At 40.5% G+C, this 15,421-nt stretch overlaps 1 protein-coding gene across 1 annotated transcript; it reads right to left on the reverse strand.

The window, feature by feature from the left end:
- Window positions 1-87: 87 nt before the first annotated feature.
- cgref1 (cell growth regulator with EF-hand domain 1) lies at window positions 88-5,301 on the reverse strand. Its single transcript, XM_047581584.1, has 7 exons — window positions 5,060-5,301; window positions 4,159-4,264; window positions 3,962-4,036; window positions 2,389-2,462; window positions 2,023-2,147; window positions 1,835-1,936; window positions 88-1,719 (listed from the first exon to the last, which is right to left on the reverse strand). Exons 1-7 carry the CDS (start codon window positions 5,067-5,069, stop codon window positions 1,441-1,443), a joined length of 771 nt encoding a protein of 256 aa, XP_047437540.1. The 5' UTR covers window positions 5,070-5,301; the 3' UTR covers window positions 88-1,440.
- Between the last annotated feature and the right edge of the window lie 10,120 nt (window positions 5,302-15,421).

The raw sequence follows: 15,421 nt of genomic DNA on the forward strand, positions 1-15,421 counted from the left end.
ATGTATTTAAAGTATACTAGTATTAATTGTTTAAATGTTAATTATATGCAGTTTAAATTCTAACAAATCCAACAAAAGAACAGGGACGACCGAATATCTGCTTTATTTTCCAGCTGTATAAATTCATAAATGGTTAAATGACAAATATAATCCAACAAGTAAACAGTTTCATATTGTAAACACATTTCAAGTTTGCAGATAAAGACTTTAGAATTTAACGTTAATAATTTTAAGTTATTTCAATAGGACTCTTGTGACCGTACTTAAGAATATCAGTTCGTTTGGTCAGTGGCCCAAGCATTTTAGGTAAAAGTCGTTTAACTAATTAAGTATTACTTTTACTCCGTAAAATCATAGTGTTATTGAGTTGAGCAAACTCTTAAGGAAGACAAGTTATTTCTTTGGCACACCAGATGGTCTCTTCAAACGGGCTGAACTGACTTTAATAGCAGGTTGAATAAATATCAGTCCCGGTGAGAGCCTTGTGAGGGGGGCAGAGATGATGGGGCCCATCAACGTGTACATGAAATAGTGTTTACTGACATTTGAAGAGGTGGATTTTGATGACATAGGTAACATCCAGTAAACAGAATGCAGTGGTTCAGAAACTGCCCCACTCATGGTACAGTACTTTTTGGAAGTAAGAAAAAGTGTTTCAAAAGTCTCTACTAATGATGGATAATATTGCATTCTGAATTCATAATCTTTGTCCCTTTAACAGCTTCATAAATCATTGCATTCATAAAAAATACACCCAAAAACAAAGCTGAAATAAAGACAACTGGACTTTGGGTTTGTTTGAGACATTTCACCATTATGGTCTGTTTTAGTTCTACATGACTGGTGAGAAGTTGGACCTGAAAAAGGCCAGATACTCACCTGTTACTGAAGGAATTTGTTGGGTCTCATTTATTTTATTTTTTTAGATTAGATATTAGATTAGATAAACTTTCATGTTTGACAGGCTCATAAAAACATTTTTTAAAAAAATTTAAAATGGAAAAAAAATAAAAATACCCATAATCAGACACAAATGGATGCTACTCTCGTCTTGTGACCCAATAAAAGTTCCCCACCAGCCTTTTACAACTGGAGAAACCTTTTTTGATCAGTAGTGACAAGTCTTCAGGAAAACTCAACAAATCCAGTTGCCTTTGTTTTAGTCTAAGTTTTGTTTCTAGATGTACATGACCCGAATAACTGAGAACTGCCACATATATTATTCCAATACAGAGACAGGAGTGCTCTGCAAAGAAACAACCTTTTATCAGCCATGCACATGTCTCTTGGACTTTAGATCCAAGTAAAAAACCATTTGTAGGGATGAAGATTAAAAACTTCTCTCATCCGTTCCCATCCAATCATCCATTTTCAGCAGGCTGAAGGCAAGAGGCCAGGATAACAGAGAGGTGGTTTCTCTGGTGTGCGTATGTTGTGTGTTTATATCTCAGGTTGACCCTGATGTACAGGGATGTTGTGGTCCTGCCCCTGTTCTGCTACTGGGGCTTCTTGGATTTGTTGCCCCGTATGCTCGTCTACTTGGTGTATGGCTTTCTCCTCTTCTGTCATCATATCATGTTGAAGCTGAATCTCCTCATGAGCCCCCTCCTCTCTCATCTGCTCCACTGCTGCATCCTCCTGGTCACCAATGGTGTTTGATAGTGTGTCCTCTGCTGCCACCTGCTGATCCTGGTGAGGTGCAACATTGTTGCTTGAGTCCTTGGAGATGCAAAGTGTGTTGTAATGTTACTTCAGTCAATAACAATAAAACTGGATTCAGCTTAACAAACCAAAATGTAATATTGTAACACTATTTTTTTCATGTGTGAAGTACCTGGGTTTGAGTGATTGGAGGAGAGAGCAGTTCAGAAGGGGTCAGCAGGCCGTCCTGGTTTAGATCCTGAGTTTGAAGTAAGAAATCTACCATGGAAACCACCTGAAAACAACACATTAAGTATCCATGTGTTAGGTGAGTGCACACAAACACACAGCATCCACGTATCTCTAAGCACTTCAGCTCACCTGCTCACTGGCCTGGGCACCAGGTGTATGATGGGATGTGTAGTTTGAAAGTAGTTTCATCATCTCCAAGCCATCCAAAAACCCGCTGCGATCATAGTCATAAAGACCAAACAGGAAGAAAACCTCTGAACGAAGCAGAAGGGTGACATGTTGAAATGGAAACACATTTGATAGAATCTGCTCAGGGTACACAGGTCCAAACTGCACTGCTGTGCACTCTCACACCACAACCTCAGATAACTTAACAACTGGCTGTAAAAACTTTACCACAATCATCAGAGTTCAATACTCAAAATACTGAAATTAGACAGATATAATAAGAGTTTACTGTATATATTTGATCAGAAAGGTCTAGGTGCTGTCTACCTTGTTCCCAGGTGCTGATCTCTGGTCCTCCTTGCTCCTTCATCAAACTGGACTGAATGTAAGTCTGTAACAGCCTGTAGTAGTTTACACAGTACAAAATACAATTCAGTAAAACATTTAGAGCCAACAATCAACACTGAATGGTCACGTTTGTTTAACGCTGCAAGGAATTTGTTATATTTATCATAAAAGCTGTGAGAGACAGAGGAAATCAGGACTAAAACTTTTTGGATCAATTAAAATAATTTGCTGATATTTGCATCTAAAGCAAACACTTCATCTGCCACGCAGCTGCCATTTTTACAGACTTGTTCCAACTGCATACTATTTAGTAGAAAATACTGAAGCATCTGAGGTGCCGCTACCAGACTGTTAGACAGTTTTAAACAAAGAGGCTCCTCAGTACCTGGCCCCCAACCTCTGTTGAAACTAAAATACTGTATTGCTTCAGTATAAATGAATCCTCACAGAAATAGTTTTGCCTATTAAATACTCAATTAATAGTTTTACTGTACGAGAACAGTTTTCTGATATGTTTCTTTTTTAAGTTGAATCAACCAGTTAGAACTTCCTTGAAGGAACCAACATTTGCTTTTGTGTATGTTGTCAATGGAACCAGCATCAGAATATGACAACAGGATTTTAGTGCATGCGCAGCCAAATGAAAACATCTAAGAGAAATACCAGTTGTGCGCCACTGAAATGTGTATATTTGTGACTATACTAAATAGGTATTAAAGAACATGCTGTAATAACTCTATATGATATTTAGTCTTAAGAGGGCAGGTTTGTTTTTCAACTTACTATTTCTTACCACACAACTCAACATTATCAGGATCTGGTCAAAACGTACTCAGGTCAAAACAGGCAACAGTGATAAACTGTAAGCTGCTCTGTCCTGCTCTGCTCTGAAGGAAACCCCTTTGTGCCCAGGACTGTCACATGCTTTACGTAAAACCTAGAAGCACATTATAATAATATATAGACAAAACAAACAGAGAGTCATTTGCCTTAACATCTTTAAATGCATATCATCGACAGTGACTAAATGGTCAAAATATTCCTCTGATGCTCAAACTGTCTCTGCGAGTCAGTCACTCTAGGCTGCTCACAGGTCTCCTGTAAATCAACGTGCATTGTTTGTGTAGGGTGGTGCAGATCCAGACTGCTTGTCTATACAACTTACAAACATTGATTTGGTCTTGCACTCAATAGATTAAAGCTAACAACGTGACAGAGTCAATGTTCACATCCTTATCAGCTGGTGGAAAGAACGAAGCTGCAGCCACGTTGTTACTTAACACCAAACTCTACAGCCATGAAGTGATATTTAACCTGAATCTAACCTGAAAAAGTTCATTATGAATGAGTTCATACTATTAGAGATTAGTGACACTAATGTGAGCTCAGATACTGTCTGCACTATGTGTGACGTGGAATCTTATCGCATGTGGTGCATGCCACATCATTAGCGCAACAAAGCAGCCAAAGTCCACAGAGTGACCAGACTGGTTTAACAAACGTGGATGTAGGTTGCATGTCAAAAAGCAGCATATCTAAGTGCCTCTCTCACCTGCGTTCATCCTCTCCAGAGCCAAAGGGATTGGGTAGTGCAATAGAAGGAGAGTGAGCGTCTACCAATTCTTGTCTGGAGGAGAAAAAGCACACAGATAAACACTTTCATTTACATTTAAAAATCTGCAACCATTTGCAGACAATGTTCATAACATCCAGAGCCAAATGACGGGAATATGTAGGAGTTGTGGTTACCTTTGTGTCCCAGGTAGCCCCGGCGCAGCCAGGCACAGGTGAATCAGCATGGACAGAGACAGAACACACGGGACAAGCTGGCCCAGGCGAGCCTCCATGAACACATCTGGAAGTGTACAACCGTGTTATGAAATGATAACCACTGCCATCCATTTATATGCCCCCACACTTAAACACTAGAAAAAAAAAAAAGAAAGTGAAAGCATGCAACTGGGTGCATGCATTGCTGGTCTTGATTCTTGAAATGCAATTATAAATGATTCATGTGAGGCACGTGAGAGGAGAGCATAGCATAATGCTGCACTAACTGGAATCTCCACTGCTACTTCCTTACACCTGTTACTGTAGGAAAAACAACAGCAGGCAGTCATTGCAGTGCTGTGCTGCAGTCCCACAGCCCTCACTAACCTTATGGCGGACCTTATGGTCCATGATGACAAAATCTATTAAAATCTCTACATCTATTTATAGCTAAGCCCATCCATACTGTCCCCACTGCTCACTGTCCACACATCTCCAGACCACTTAGACAAGTTACATTTGTAAAATAAATCACTTTGGATGCAGTAGTTTGTATACTGTGCGGCATTATCCCAATTGTAGTCCCGCAGTTTCCTTGTGTGGAGGATCAGCGATGCTAGGTCCACGACCCACGGCTAACAACGTCAACCCACTGCAGCATTGAAAGCGACCCATTATAACCACAGATAGTCGGTGTGAAACTCACACTGCCTTTATTCGCTTCAGAGACCACTAATAAAACTAAAAAGACTAGTTTAAATAGGTCAAGGTGTAAAGCAGTAGTGGCTAGCTAACCATTTATTTATGTGTAAATTAATCGTTGAACTGAAACAGAGCGCACTCTTAGATCCATCCGCTGTACGTGTGAACTAGGTCCTACCTGTCTGCATGATTGCCGTGTGGACGGTACGGAGCTCTAGTTCCGGTGAGGGACAGGTTTACATCTGGAGCAACACCTCTGGCCCGCACCGCCCCGCTCGTGCCTCCCGCTCTGCACTGCGCAACGGCGGGGGCACGCGCGCACCCTCGGCTGCCACGGAGACCGGCGCGTGTTTTGGTCAATGACAGGGTCCACGTGGAAGAAGACCGGAGCCGTCGTGATGTCAGTGAGTTTGCGCAGGAGGAGTCTTTGTTCCGCCACGCCACGTCCTCACCGACGGGGAGATTCCGGTTGTACGGGTTCACAGCCTCATAGCTCAGCATTAAACGCGCACCGGCCAGTTCATTAGGTACATTAGTGAAAACTAGTGCTCTCCAACACAACAGACCTGCGCTAAATCTGGCGTCATGAAGGTTATGGAATTCAGCGTTTGTTTCAAATAACAAATAGAGCTTTTGATTCAACAGTTTAAGAATTGTTCATGGTTCTGTGCAACGAAGTTAATGTGACAAAGTAATTTCCCTCGTGGATCGTTAAAGGAATCACACTCCTCGTCCTCCAAGAAAAAAAAAAAACGATCATAGGATTTAAGTGCACCAATAAGAATTGATGCTGGTTTGAAGGCAAAGGGTAGTGACGCCGAATATTTATGTGATTTACATTTTCCTTTTGTTCGCTCACTTTGCATTGCAAATTGCTAAAATAAACAATCAAGAGGCTCAAAGAAGATGCTGAAGTTGAATATAAGTCTAAAGATGTGGCCAGGTGGATGGCTCTCTTTCAAGTAGCTGTTCTACTCGGCACGCTGTTTATCATCATCAGCCACATCCTGAGCATACCAACATCTTCTGGATATGTAATATCCAGCAGGATATTTTCGAGACTGCCACAGAAAATAGAGTAACTGCAGGAACAGGTGCTCAATGGAGCTCATGAGGAGGGAGCTCCTGATCACTCTCAACTCTGAGCAGTCCTGTTCAGAATTTTATCACTTTTTTTAAAAATGTCCCCAGGGTTCACAAAGTGCCCCCACTGCAAGAATAGTTATGCACTTTGAAATGACATGAAGTTCTCTATTTATTTATTTATTTTAGTTCATCTGTTGCACAAAAAATATGTTCATTGTTAGTAAAGCATTTTAAATGTGACCAATTGCTTTCTTGATCACCCCTTTACTAAAAACACTTGCAGAAAATAGAACACACCACTGCTGCAGGCGCCCCACTCCATGGGTCCTCGGCCTGTGTTGGTGGGCGTCCCTTATTTTCATTTCTGAAAGGTGGCCGCCCTAACTGGGGTAGAGACCTGATAATTATCTTCTACTGTATGATACTATTCAAAAATTATCTAAAAAGACAATAATTAAATAACTACACGCATAGTCAAGCCTATGGTGCACATATAATAGCCAACTCTGTCAGCACTATATTTACAGTAGATTGCTTTGGGCAGAAATGAGATAAATTAACTATTTTAAATGAAAATGCAAGGAAATGGAAAATAGTTAATAAATTCAATGTGAAGTATGTGCATTTTTCTATGTCTAAATACCATAACAATTTATAACCAACCTGTTTCCTGTGTGGTATAAACACACAGCAATAAAAATCAGAAACGTGCACTACACTTCCGGTATTTGACCACAAGCTGTCGCTGTTACCATTTATTTGAAAAACTTTTCTAACCATACCCCCTCACCCCCACCCCGTCTCACACACACACACACACTCACACACACACACACACACACACACACACACACACTCACACACTGAGGTTTACTGGTTCTGTGGGGTGTGTGCAGGTTCATTAGACACTTTCAAGGCAGTTTTATTGGTCCCATGTCAGCAGAATATTTAGGCCCTGCAACCCCCATTAGCTCTATAATTTGGCAAAGCAACTTAATTACACTCCATCTTTTAAAACATATCTATCATTAGGGAGTAAGATGCTAAAAGAATTTAATCATCCTGACCTAAGGCTGTGTCATCTACAAAAATCCTCTTGCAGACTTGACTTTTTTTTTTTTTTTAGCTAGTTTTTAAACATGCTATGGTCTCAGCACTGATAGTGAAGATACTTTGGAAGATTTTGGAACATCTGAATCTCAGCGTGTTGCTTGGATGGACAGATGAATGGACTGATTGGTACATGTCACTGTGGTCACATGTCTACAGTATGTGTCTGCACGGTATTTAAAGTAAAGCCTCAAATAAACTCTGCAGAGATGCCCTCTTCGATGCAGATGTGTTGTTATTCTGGACTTTATCTCTAACATTAAACTATAGAAAATAAATTTAAAGTTCCATATTTAGTGCTTATTGTGATGGAGAACGAGGGTAAATGAAACTAATCCTTTGGTATTTTGATAAGATCCTTTTTTAATTCCATTCACTGAATTTAATTATAAAAATCTTAAAAACTGTGAAACAGGTGGGAGAAAAAGGCTAAAACTCAACTTGCCAAGACAAAGCAGGACTGAAGTTTGCAGTTTAAAGCAAACTTGAAAGTTGCGCAGGTTAAATCGATAAGAAGGTGGTAGAAGAATGACATGATGTAAAAAAAACGTGAGAGAACTGAAAACAAAAGCATGTGCATTGAGGAAGATGAAAGACTGGATGGTTACCTGTAGAGCTGCACACACACAACTGAACACACGTTCCCATACCAACACCGGAAACTGATATCATCATTTTTGTGGAGTTCATTGATCCCAGAGCAGAAATCTGTCTTTTGAATGCTGGGACTGTGAGGTTGAAGGACAGTACCAACATGCTCCTATGTCACCATGTCACCTCTGACAGGACCTGTACTTATGTCAAGGCCTTCTACTGTCTGTGATCAAAAGTGACCAGTAAACCTGAAACACTGTCCACAGAACTTAGTCGCGTGCCCTTGATTCACATTAAAGGGAAACATCAGGTTGGTTATTGTCTTCCACACAAAGTGAATCTGATGCATTATAAAGTGAGAAAGTTGCTCGGCTGATCACCACGAGTGGACAAGGCAGTAACAAAACAGATTAGTTTGAACTCATTTCATATAATATGACTTCATTACAGTAAGATCTTGTGGCCTCACAGCAAAGAGGAAGGCTGTATGTGGAGGTTCATGTCCTGACTGTTAGCTCTGAGATAGACTGGTGACCATCTAGGATCGGCCTTAGAGAATGGAAAAAATACGTCACAGGTTACAGTATTTTGTGAGTCCTCCTTTCAAAAGGTACTAATTTCAAAAGTACTAAACTGAGACAGAAATAAACTCAAACATCCCGGTATGTGACTCACCCAGTAGCTTGGCTCTGAAGTAGCTCATTATTTCACAGCTGGTTAGTACAAACATCCTACTGACACTCATTTACAGGAACAGAGATTACTCTGTAATTGTTAACATGAGTTGCTGTCTAGTATCGGTGTTTGTGTGTAAGGTGATGCGTTTCATTTGGAGAACATTAAATGAAAAGCACAGCAGGAGGCAGAAAGAGAGGGAAAGACGTGAGGGAGGAGACTGGCAGTCAGGCCGTGGTGTTGTCCTTACACATCACACCACACACACAATGTGACATCATTGTTAATGCCAGTCTCCTGCTGCCCCGACCGTGTGGTTGGATAGAAACTCCAGAGTAACCAGTATTAACGCTAAGAATTGGCGTGACAGGCACAGAAGCAGTTTTCTGTATACTTTTAAAAACTTTTTTCTTTGTTATTTTTGCAGCTATGAATGATATTCATGCTCGGTGCAAAATGTTTTCTCTGCACAAAGATGCCTCTCCCCTGCAGTGTTATCTATTGCCGGGAATGAGCTTGAGTGGGAGGGATGCAGCATAACAGAGCTTCATTTCACAGCCCGGTATCACTGATTGAATCGATCGAGGAAAGCTCCAGCATGACTGTTGACAGAGCTGCTGAGTGTAGCTGCATTTGCTTCTGTGTTTTTTAAATAAAAGTCCACTTGCTGTCTGGCACATTTCCATAACTGTTTTTTTTTTTTGATAATGTTTGATCCAAAGCGTGGACATCAGACTCGCTTTAAACCCACAGAACAGCCTTTAGGACTTTTTGTGTGTTTTGATTTTGACTGAAAAAACTATTAAACTTGACAAGTCTAGCTTTTTTGTACAGGTCACAGATTATTTTCAGGCATTCATTGTTTAACTGGATTTATCATCACCAAGACTGTGCATCTCATCTGTCATTTCATGGCTATTAAAACAACTGCTCAATGGAAATATGCCGTACCGTTGTACCAAAATACCTGCATGTGCACGTTGAATCTTCAGCTTAGGCTGATGTTTGACTTGTCACAGTCAAGGACACTGCAACTTGTGCTTTTTGTGCTATGCTGTAGAAAAGGCTTGTTTCATTTTGTCGCCAGTCTTTATTTAGAAGAGTATGTTCCACCCAAGCCTCACATGAAAGTGAAAGCTAAAGTTAATCAAGCCCAGTGTGGGCAGCCCCGCTCAGTCCTGACTGAGTACAGACCTAATCAGGCAAAACGGGCAAGAACACCTGCATGGGTCCAGATATGTCTCAATATAATCTCTATTATCAGACACATGTACTGTGGATTTTGTTGCCAAATAGCTCTATTTTTAACACAAGTTAAGATGCATTTTCTAACTCTTTCTCTTCCCCCCTCCTGTCCCCATATCACCTCATACAGTGCACCCTCCTCATCTGAAAGACAATAAGGCAGATGTCAGTTTTCTATGTCTCCTGAAAAGCAGGTTTTATCAGTGCCGATCACGTCTACCGTTAACGTGACCTAACCACAGCAAATTTAAATTATTTATATTAACACATATTATACATACATATTATTATACAACATATTATTCCTAAAGTCCTTGTTATTAGCAAACTAAATCATTTTGACCTGTTGTTTAATCTCTTACTCACAGGATATATGTGCACTTGGCTTACACTACTGGAATGAATTTACAAAAGCTACAAAAAAACAACACAGATTTGTTGGAAGCGCACCTGAGGAATTTTAACAGACCCGTTCCTTTGAAAATGTGACAAAATGACCCTCTGTTTTCTGGCTGCTGTCCCCACTTCCCAGCACCATGTCACGCAACTGCATGGGTCTGTTTGTCTTTAGCATAGCCCAAGTGCATTCACATGCAAACATGCCCATACGCTGGCGGACACACACACAGAAGCCACATACAGAAGCCTTTCGCCCTTTCAGTTATGTAACAGGGATTACGTTCCACTATTTTGTGGCCCCCAACAGTCAAAACTGTGTGAGCTATTTTTAACCCTGCACCCCACTGTAATATCAACAGATGCTTACCGTAATAATGGCTACACCGATGCTCATGTGGACGTGTCCTCCTAACATTGATATGGGGCCTCCCACAGCGACACCAGCAGCCACTGTCACAACTTTGTGAGTGCGCCATCGGGGACTATCATAAATCAGTGAGTCAGTTTTCACTTATCGGCCGCCAATACTGTGCAACAGAAAGAGCTTGGAAGTAGCGGAGTGACCCTAAATTCAGGCCGAAGACTCTCTCATTGCCGTAATGAAATTCATTAGGTGGCATTTCTTAGTTGGGACATTGAGTATATGTGTAAGTAAGAACATGGTTGCTAGGAGACTGACCACTAGAAGAGATGTTGTTCCCTTTTAAGAGATAGACTTGACTTATTTATTTGCTTTTTAATTCTAACATTATAGAGAAGGTAGAACAAACACAAGAATACTATTTAAAACATTTGTAAGTTGTGAACAATCAGAAAAAGTATACTTACACATTGTTACAGCTTTGATGTTTACTCAGTCGTACCACATACAAAAAAAAACAAAAAAAAAAAACGTGTGACATTACAAGAGAATCCTATGAATCCATCATTTTTGTGTGACTTTTTTGACACAAACACACACACAATCACACACACAGGACAGCTCCATACTATGATTTTTTTTTTGAAATAGTTGCTGTCACATTCCACAAACTAATTCCTCAGGGCTTCAGGTCAACCACAGAACCAGAGGGAGCACTAATTCTGTTGCGCACGTACGCACACACACGCACACACACGCACACACACGGACACAGTCATTCAGGATGTTTCTCTTGCATACTGGCAACACATACTGTACTTGTGCACACACGCACACACACAGTCACAGAGGGGCAGTTCCGCTTCATTGGGGTCTAATTGCAGACTTGTCCAACAGGCCAAATAATTTCCTGAGGACCTAGGGCCATTTCTCCACAGGCCTCTGAGGGGGCACCACCGTGTCAGGACCAGTCACCTGGAAGAGCGGCTTTGATTCTTGTATAGGGTTCTACCGTACGTGCCGTGCACACATGTACAATGCATGCTCACAACTGACACGCACATAGGTGCACACAAACCACGTTTCCATACCCAGAGGACACAACAACAGCTTGAGCTACACAGGTACACAGAAACATGACATATGCAAAGAGATGCACTAGAAGAGATTAAGTGATGGTGGGAAAAAATCTACTAAACATTTTTAGGTAATTAAATAGTCTGTCAAGTTGTCATAACAATGTCAGAGAGAGTCGGGAGGATCATACTTGTTTCCAACTAAGAGACGATTTGTTGGATGCTCGCTGTGTCTATACTTTCCCTCACCTGTTTCCCTCTGCTTTCTGATATCACTCCTGTCCTCTTGTATTTTGAAATGGATGCTGTTAAATAAGTGTTGTTTTTTGCCATTCATCAATTATTAACAATGTTTGGGAAGCAGCCAACAGAAAGAAACCAAGCTCAATTTGATCAAAATAAAGTAAATGATTGAACTTGGCCAGTATATAATATTCATTGACCTTTGTTCTAGTCCATATTTCCCTTTGATTTTCCGCCAGACTGTGAAAGTATTTTGAGCTAAAGTCACTTTGTGTCTAACAACATTAAAATTTGAGTGTTTAATTTTAGACTGGGCAGAGAAAGACGTATGGTTGCTGCATGCATCTGAGTGGGACAACAAAGTTTGATAAATGGATATAAATACAGCTGGATACAATTTAAAAAATCACCACTCGGACACGAAGATGCTGTGGTGCCGATGTTGTTGTTGTTTTTCTTAGTTCACTTCATGATTAAAGGTGAACATGATTCATCAGGTTTCATGAGCCGCAAAATTGTAAAACTAACAGCGTTCAGCAAAAAAAATCTACAGTTCCTGTGACGTCCTGTTTTCACATCAGCAGAGCACCAGTTTTTAATGAGTTCCCTGAAACACGATATCACTTCATAGCAGGAGAATGTTTGCATTGGTATTATTTTTACCCTTCAGACAGACTGAATATCACTGATAACAAATGATGGGAAAATAATCTGAAATGAGAGTTCTATATTTGGTCACTGCTGTGTAAATTGACTGTGACTGAGCATGAGCATCACTGATTATCCTTCACCAGACTGACTGCTATCATTAAGCAATCACTTTCGAAACGATCCGCTTCAGCACGAGACGGGATTCACAGACACACGCACGGCACGTAAAATGCAACTGAAATAATATTTCTATCAAGCGTTTATCAGAACCACCAAGTGTGGTGCAGACTTATAAAAGACCTGATTAATTGAAAGTGAGGAGATATGTTCATGACAGATTATCCCGAGCTCGCAAAAAGTATTTTCACAACTATTTTCAGCAGTTTGAAGACTGAAAGGGTCAGACAATGTAATAAGATTTCAAGAGTGATCAGGGTTTATGGACGTTACGTGTTATTTATTCAGCAGCTAGAAATGAATATAACAAAATAGCCCATACGAAAACACCTGGAGCAAACTGGGAGTGAAAACTGTGCTGTGTATAAACAAGAAGGCCAATGAATGATGGAAACCACTTAGTTGACAGGTGGCTGATCAGGTGACAGAATAAAGGAGGCAATGGGTGTGACCAATGTGCATGACAGGATCTAGGAAACAAGTGGTAGTGCCTCAAGGCGGTAACTAAAACAGAACATGTGTTTGTGTACACTTGTCATACGTTGTGGATGTAGGCACATTTCCACAAGTTTTAAAGTTTGCAAAATAACAATTTTACATTTAAAAACTTAAATGATCCTCTGTGTTTCATTGGGGAATTGTAGCATCTCTTAAGATGGTGACAGTGTCAACAACAGTGTTAAATATCTTGGCACCAAGAGACGGAAAAGTTTGAAGATAGAGCAGATATCAAGGCAGCAACTATCAGCCTATTCCAGTCTGAAACAGGATATTGATTCGCAGAGTCACTAGTTACATGACAGAGGTGGGAATCACTTTGGTGGTTTGTATAAATTCGTTAAGAATTAGATAGATAAAGATAAAGATTACATAAAGATGGGGTTTGTTCGCTTAAACGAAGCGACCGCCTGCCTCATCACTCCAATGTGGTTTAGTTAATAGTTGGCCTAACAAGCAGAATGCACACAGTCAGTAGGTCAGACTCTAATTCATAACTGAGTTATCAGAGCAGACTGACTCCCATTATGTTACAACGCAGTGACAAGCTCCACTGACTCAGGTTTTTTAAAAGTGTTGTTGAGCAGCGACACCTCTTTGACGTACTCAGCGCTACTTAAATGCTGCCCACTGAAATAGCGAAAATAATAAAAATGTGTCACAAAGCTACAAGTATATTGACCGACATCTGCTGCTCAGTGTAACAGAACTGGGACAAACCTCACTTGGTCTTTCTGCCTACACAAAGCAGCAGACGTGTGGACACATTTTGACAGGTGAGGAAAGGCTGTGACACATTGCTTATGGTCGCTCTCTCTCTCTCTAAGTCACCTACACAACCCCCATCCTCTCCACTACCACACACACAGACAATGTTATATACACAAAAACTACAGGTGCATGTTAGCGTGCAACACAAACACATGCAGCAGTAACCCGCACAGACTCATTCAGGGAAGCCACACACACAGTATCTATGTTTAGCTGGATAAATAGGCGTGTAATTAATGAGTACATGTCAGACTCATGAGGTGGAAACACGAACATTTGAACTGCTATTAATTTCTCATCAGGGTCTGAGAGACCCAGAGAGACAAATGGAGAGAGTGGGAGGAGAAAAAAAAATAGAACGAGAAAAAGACCAATGGAGCATGGGAGATGGATGATGTTAAATAGTGTTCCTTGCTGACTGACACATTTTTAAAAAAGTCAGTAAACGTCCATATTTGACCGATGACTCCTGGAAAGCAGCATAAACACTTAGGGTAATAAAAATGACTTTTTAGCTGTTGGACACTCCGCTATGTATATACCACCATTTTCTGCTTCTGCAACTTCACAGCTTTAATTAGCTGCCTGATTCACCCACACCGACTCACAGCAAACCACAGTCTTCACCTCGAGAAACCTACAGATTTGGATTCAATCAGAGGGTGCAGGAAACTGGAGACAGACTCCCTGCAGACGAGCCAATATTTGACACTTCAGTCAGTGTTACTTAAGGGCAGTGACTTCCCTTTATACCTGCCATTAAAAGGAACCTGTTTGCCTGTTACCTCATTGGCTCCAAGTCAGTGAACCAGGTTTGGTTCTCTCTTGTCTCACTACTACATCTAGATGTTCATATATATCGGAAACAAACATGCACTGCACTAGTTGAAATTGATTGATTAAACTACTGACTTTGTCGTATTCACTTTGTGCCATACAAACATCTGCCCGTTTATGAGAGGCATCTCGTCCTCTCACCAGTCTGTATTGATCTATCCAGAACAAAACCAATAAATAAATAAAATAAAATGTTTGTGATCACAGTGATATCAGTCAATATCCTTGAGCAAATAAGATGTATCTCCTTGCGGGTAATGAGTACGGTAGTGAAGCAGCTTGGTGCTCATTCATAACTGGTTTACAGCGCCACGCTGGTTAACCATTTAGAGATTTCCATTTACACAGAACAATCCCATACAGTACAAACACGCAAATCCAATTATGGTTCGTTTTGTTTTCCATTGGGTGAAGTACAATGAAGCATCCCTGTTCTCGTCAGCATCATCCGTGACTGTATATTCAAGGCTCGGTCAGCTTCACATGACACCAATACTGAGCTAAAGTCCACACAAAACACATGCAGGGATTCACGTTATTTATTTATTTATTTATTTATGGAAAGTAAGATTTCAGTCCTTAGCAACAGCGAGTAAAATGTCAATGGGCTCTAACATGTAAATTAAATTTTATTGCAAAAGGTTGGACGGTTTCCTACTAATGCCTCTGATAATAATACGAACAAACCAATCTAAGATGCTGAAAGAAAACACATTATGTGAACTGTTCCCAGTTTATGTTACTTGTAGCAAGTAGACATTGGATCATTTGAAGGGCACATTAAGCTAAAACTTTGGACAGTAGTGTGTCAGGAGTG

Source organism: Mugil cephalus, chromosome 3 (genome assembly GCF_022458985.1).
Source record: "Mugil cephalus isolate CIBA_MC_2020 chromosome 3, CIBA_Mcephalus_1.1, whole genome shotgun sequence".
NCBI classification, from domain to species: Eukaryota; Metazoa; Chordata; class Actinopteri; order Mugiliformes; family Mugilidae; genus Mugil; species Mugil cephalus.

What these genes read in the sequence shown, in the direction of transcription:
- cgref1 (XM_047581584.1), bottom strand. An exon ending in GGGCTACCTGGGACACAAAG is followed by an intron (nt 4,037 to 4,158) that starts GTAACCACAACT and finishes TTTCTCCTCCAG; the next exon opens with ACAAGAATTGGTAGACGCTC. An exon ending in GATCAGCACCTGGGAACAAG is followed by an intron (nt 2,148 to 2,388) that starts GTAGACAGCACC and finishes TGCTTCGTTCAG; the next exon opens with AGGTTTTCTTCCTGTTTGGT.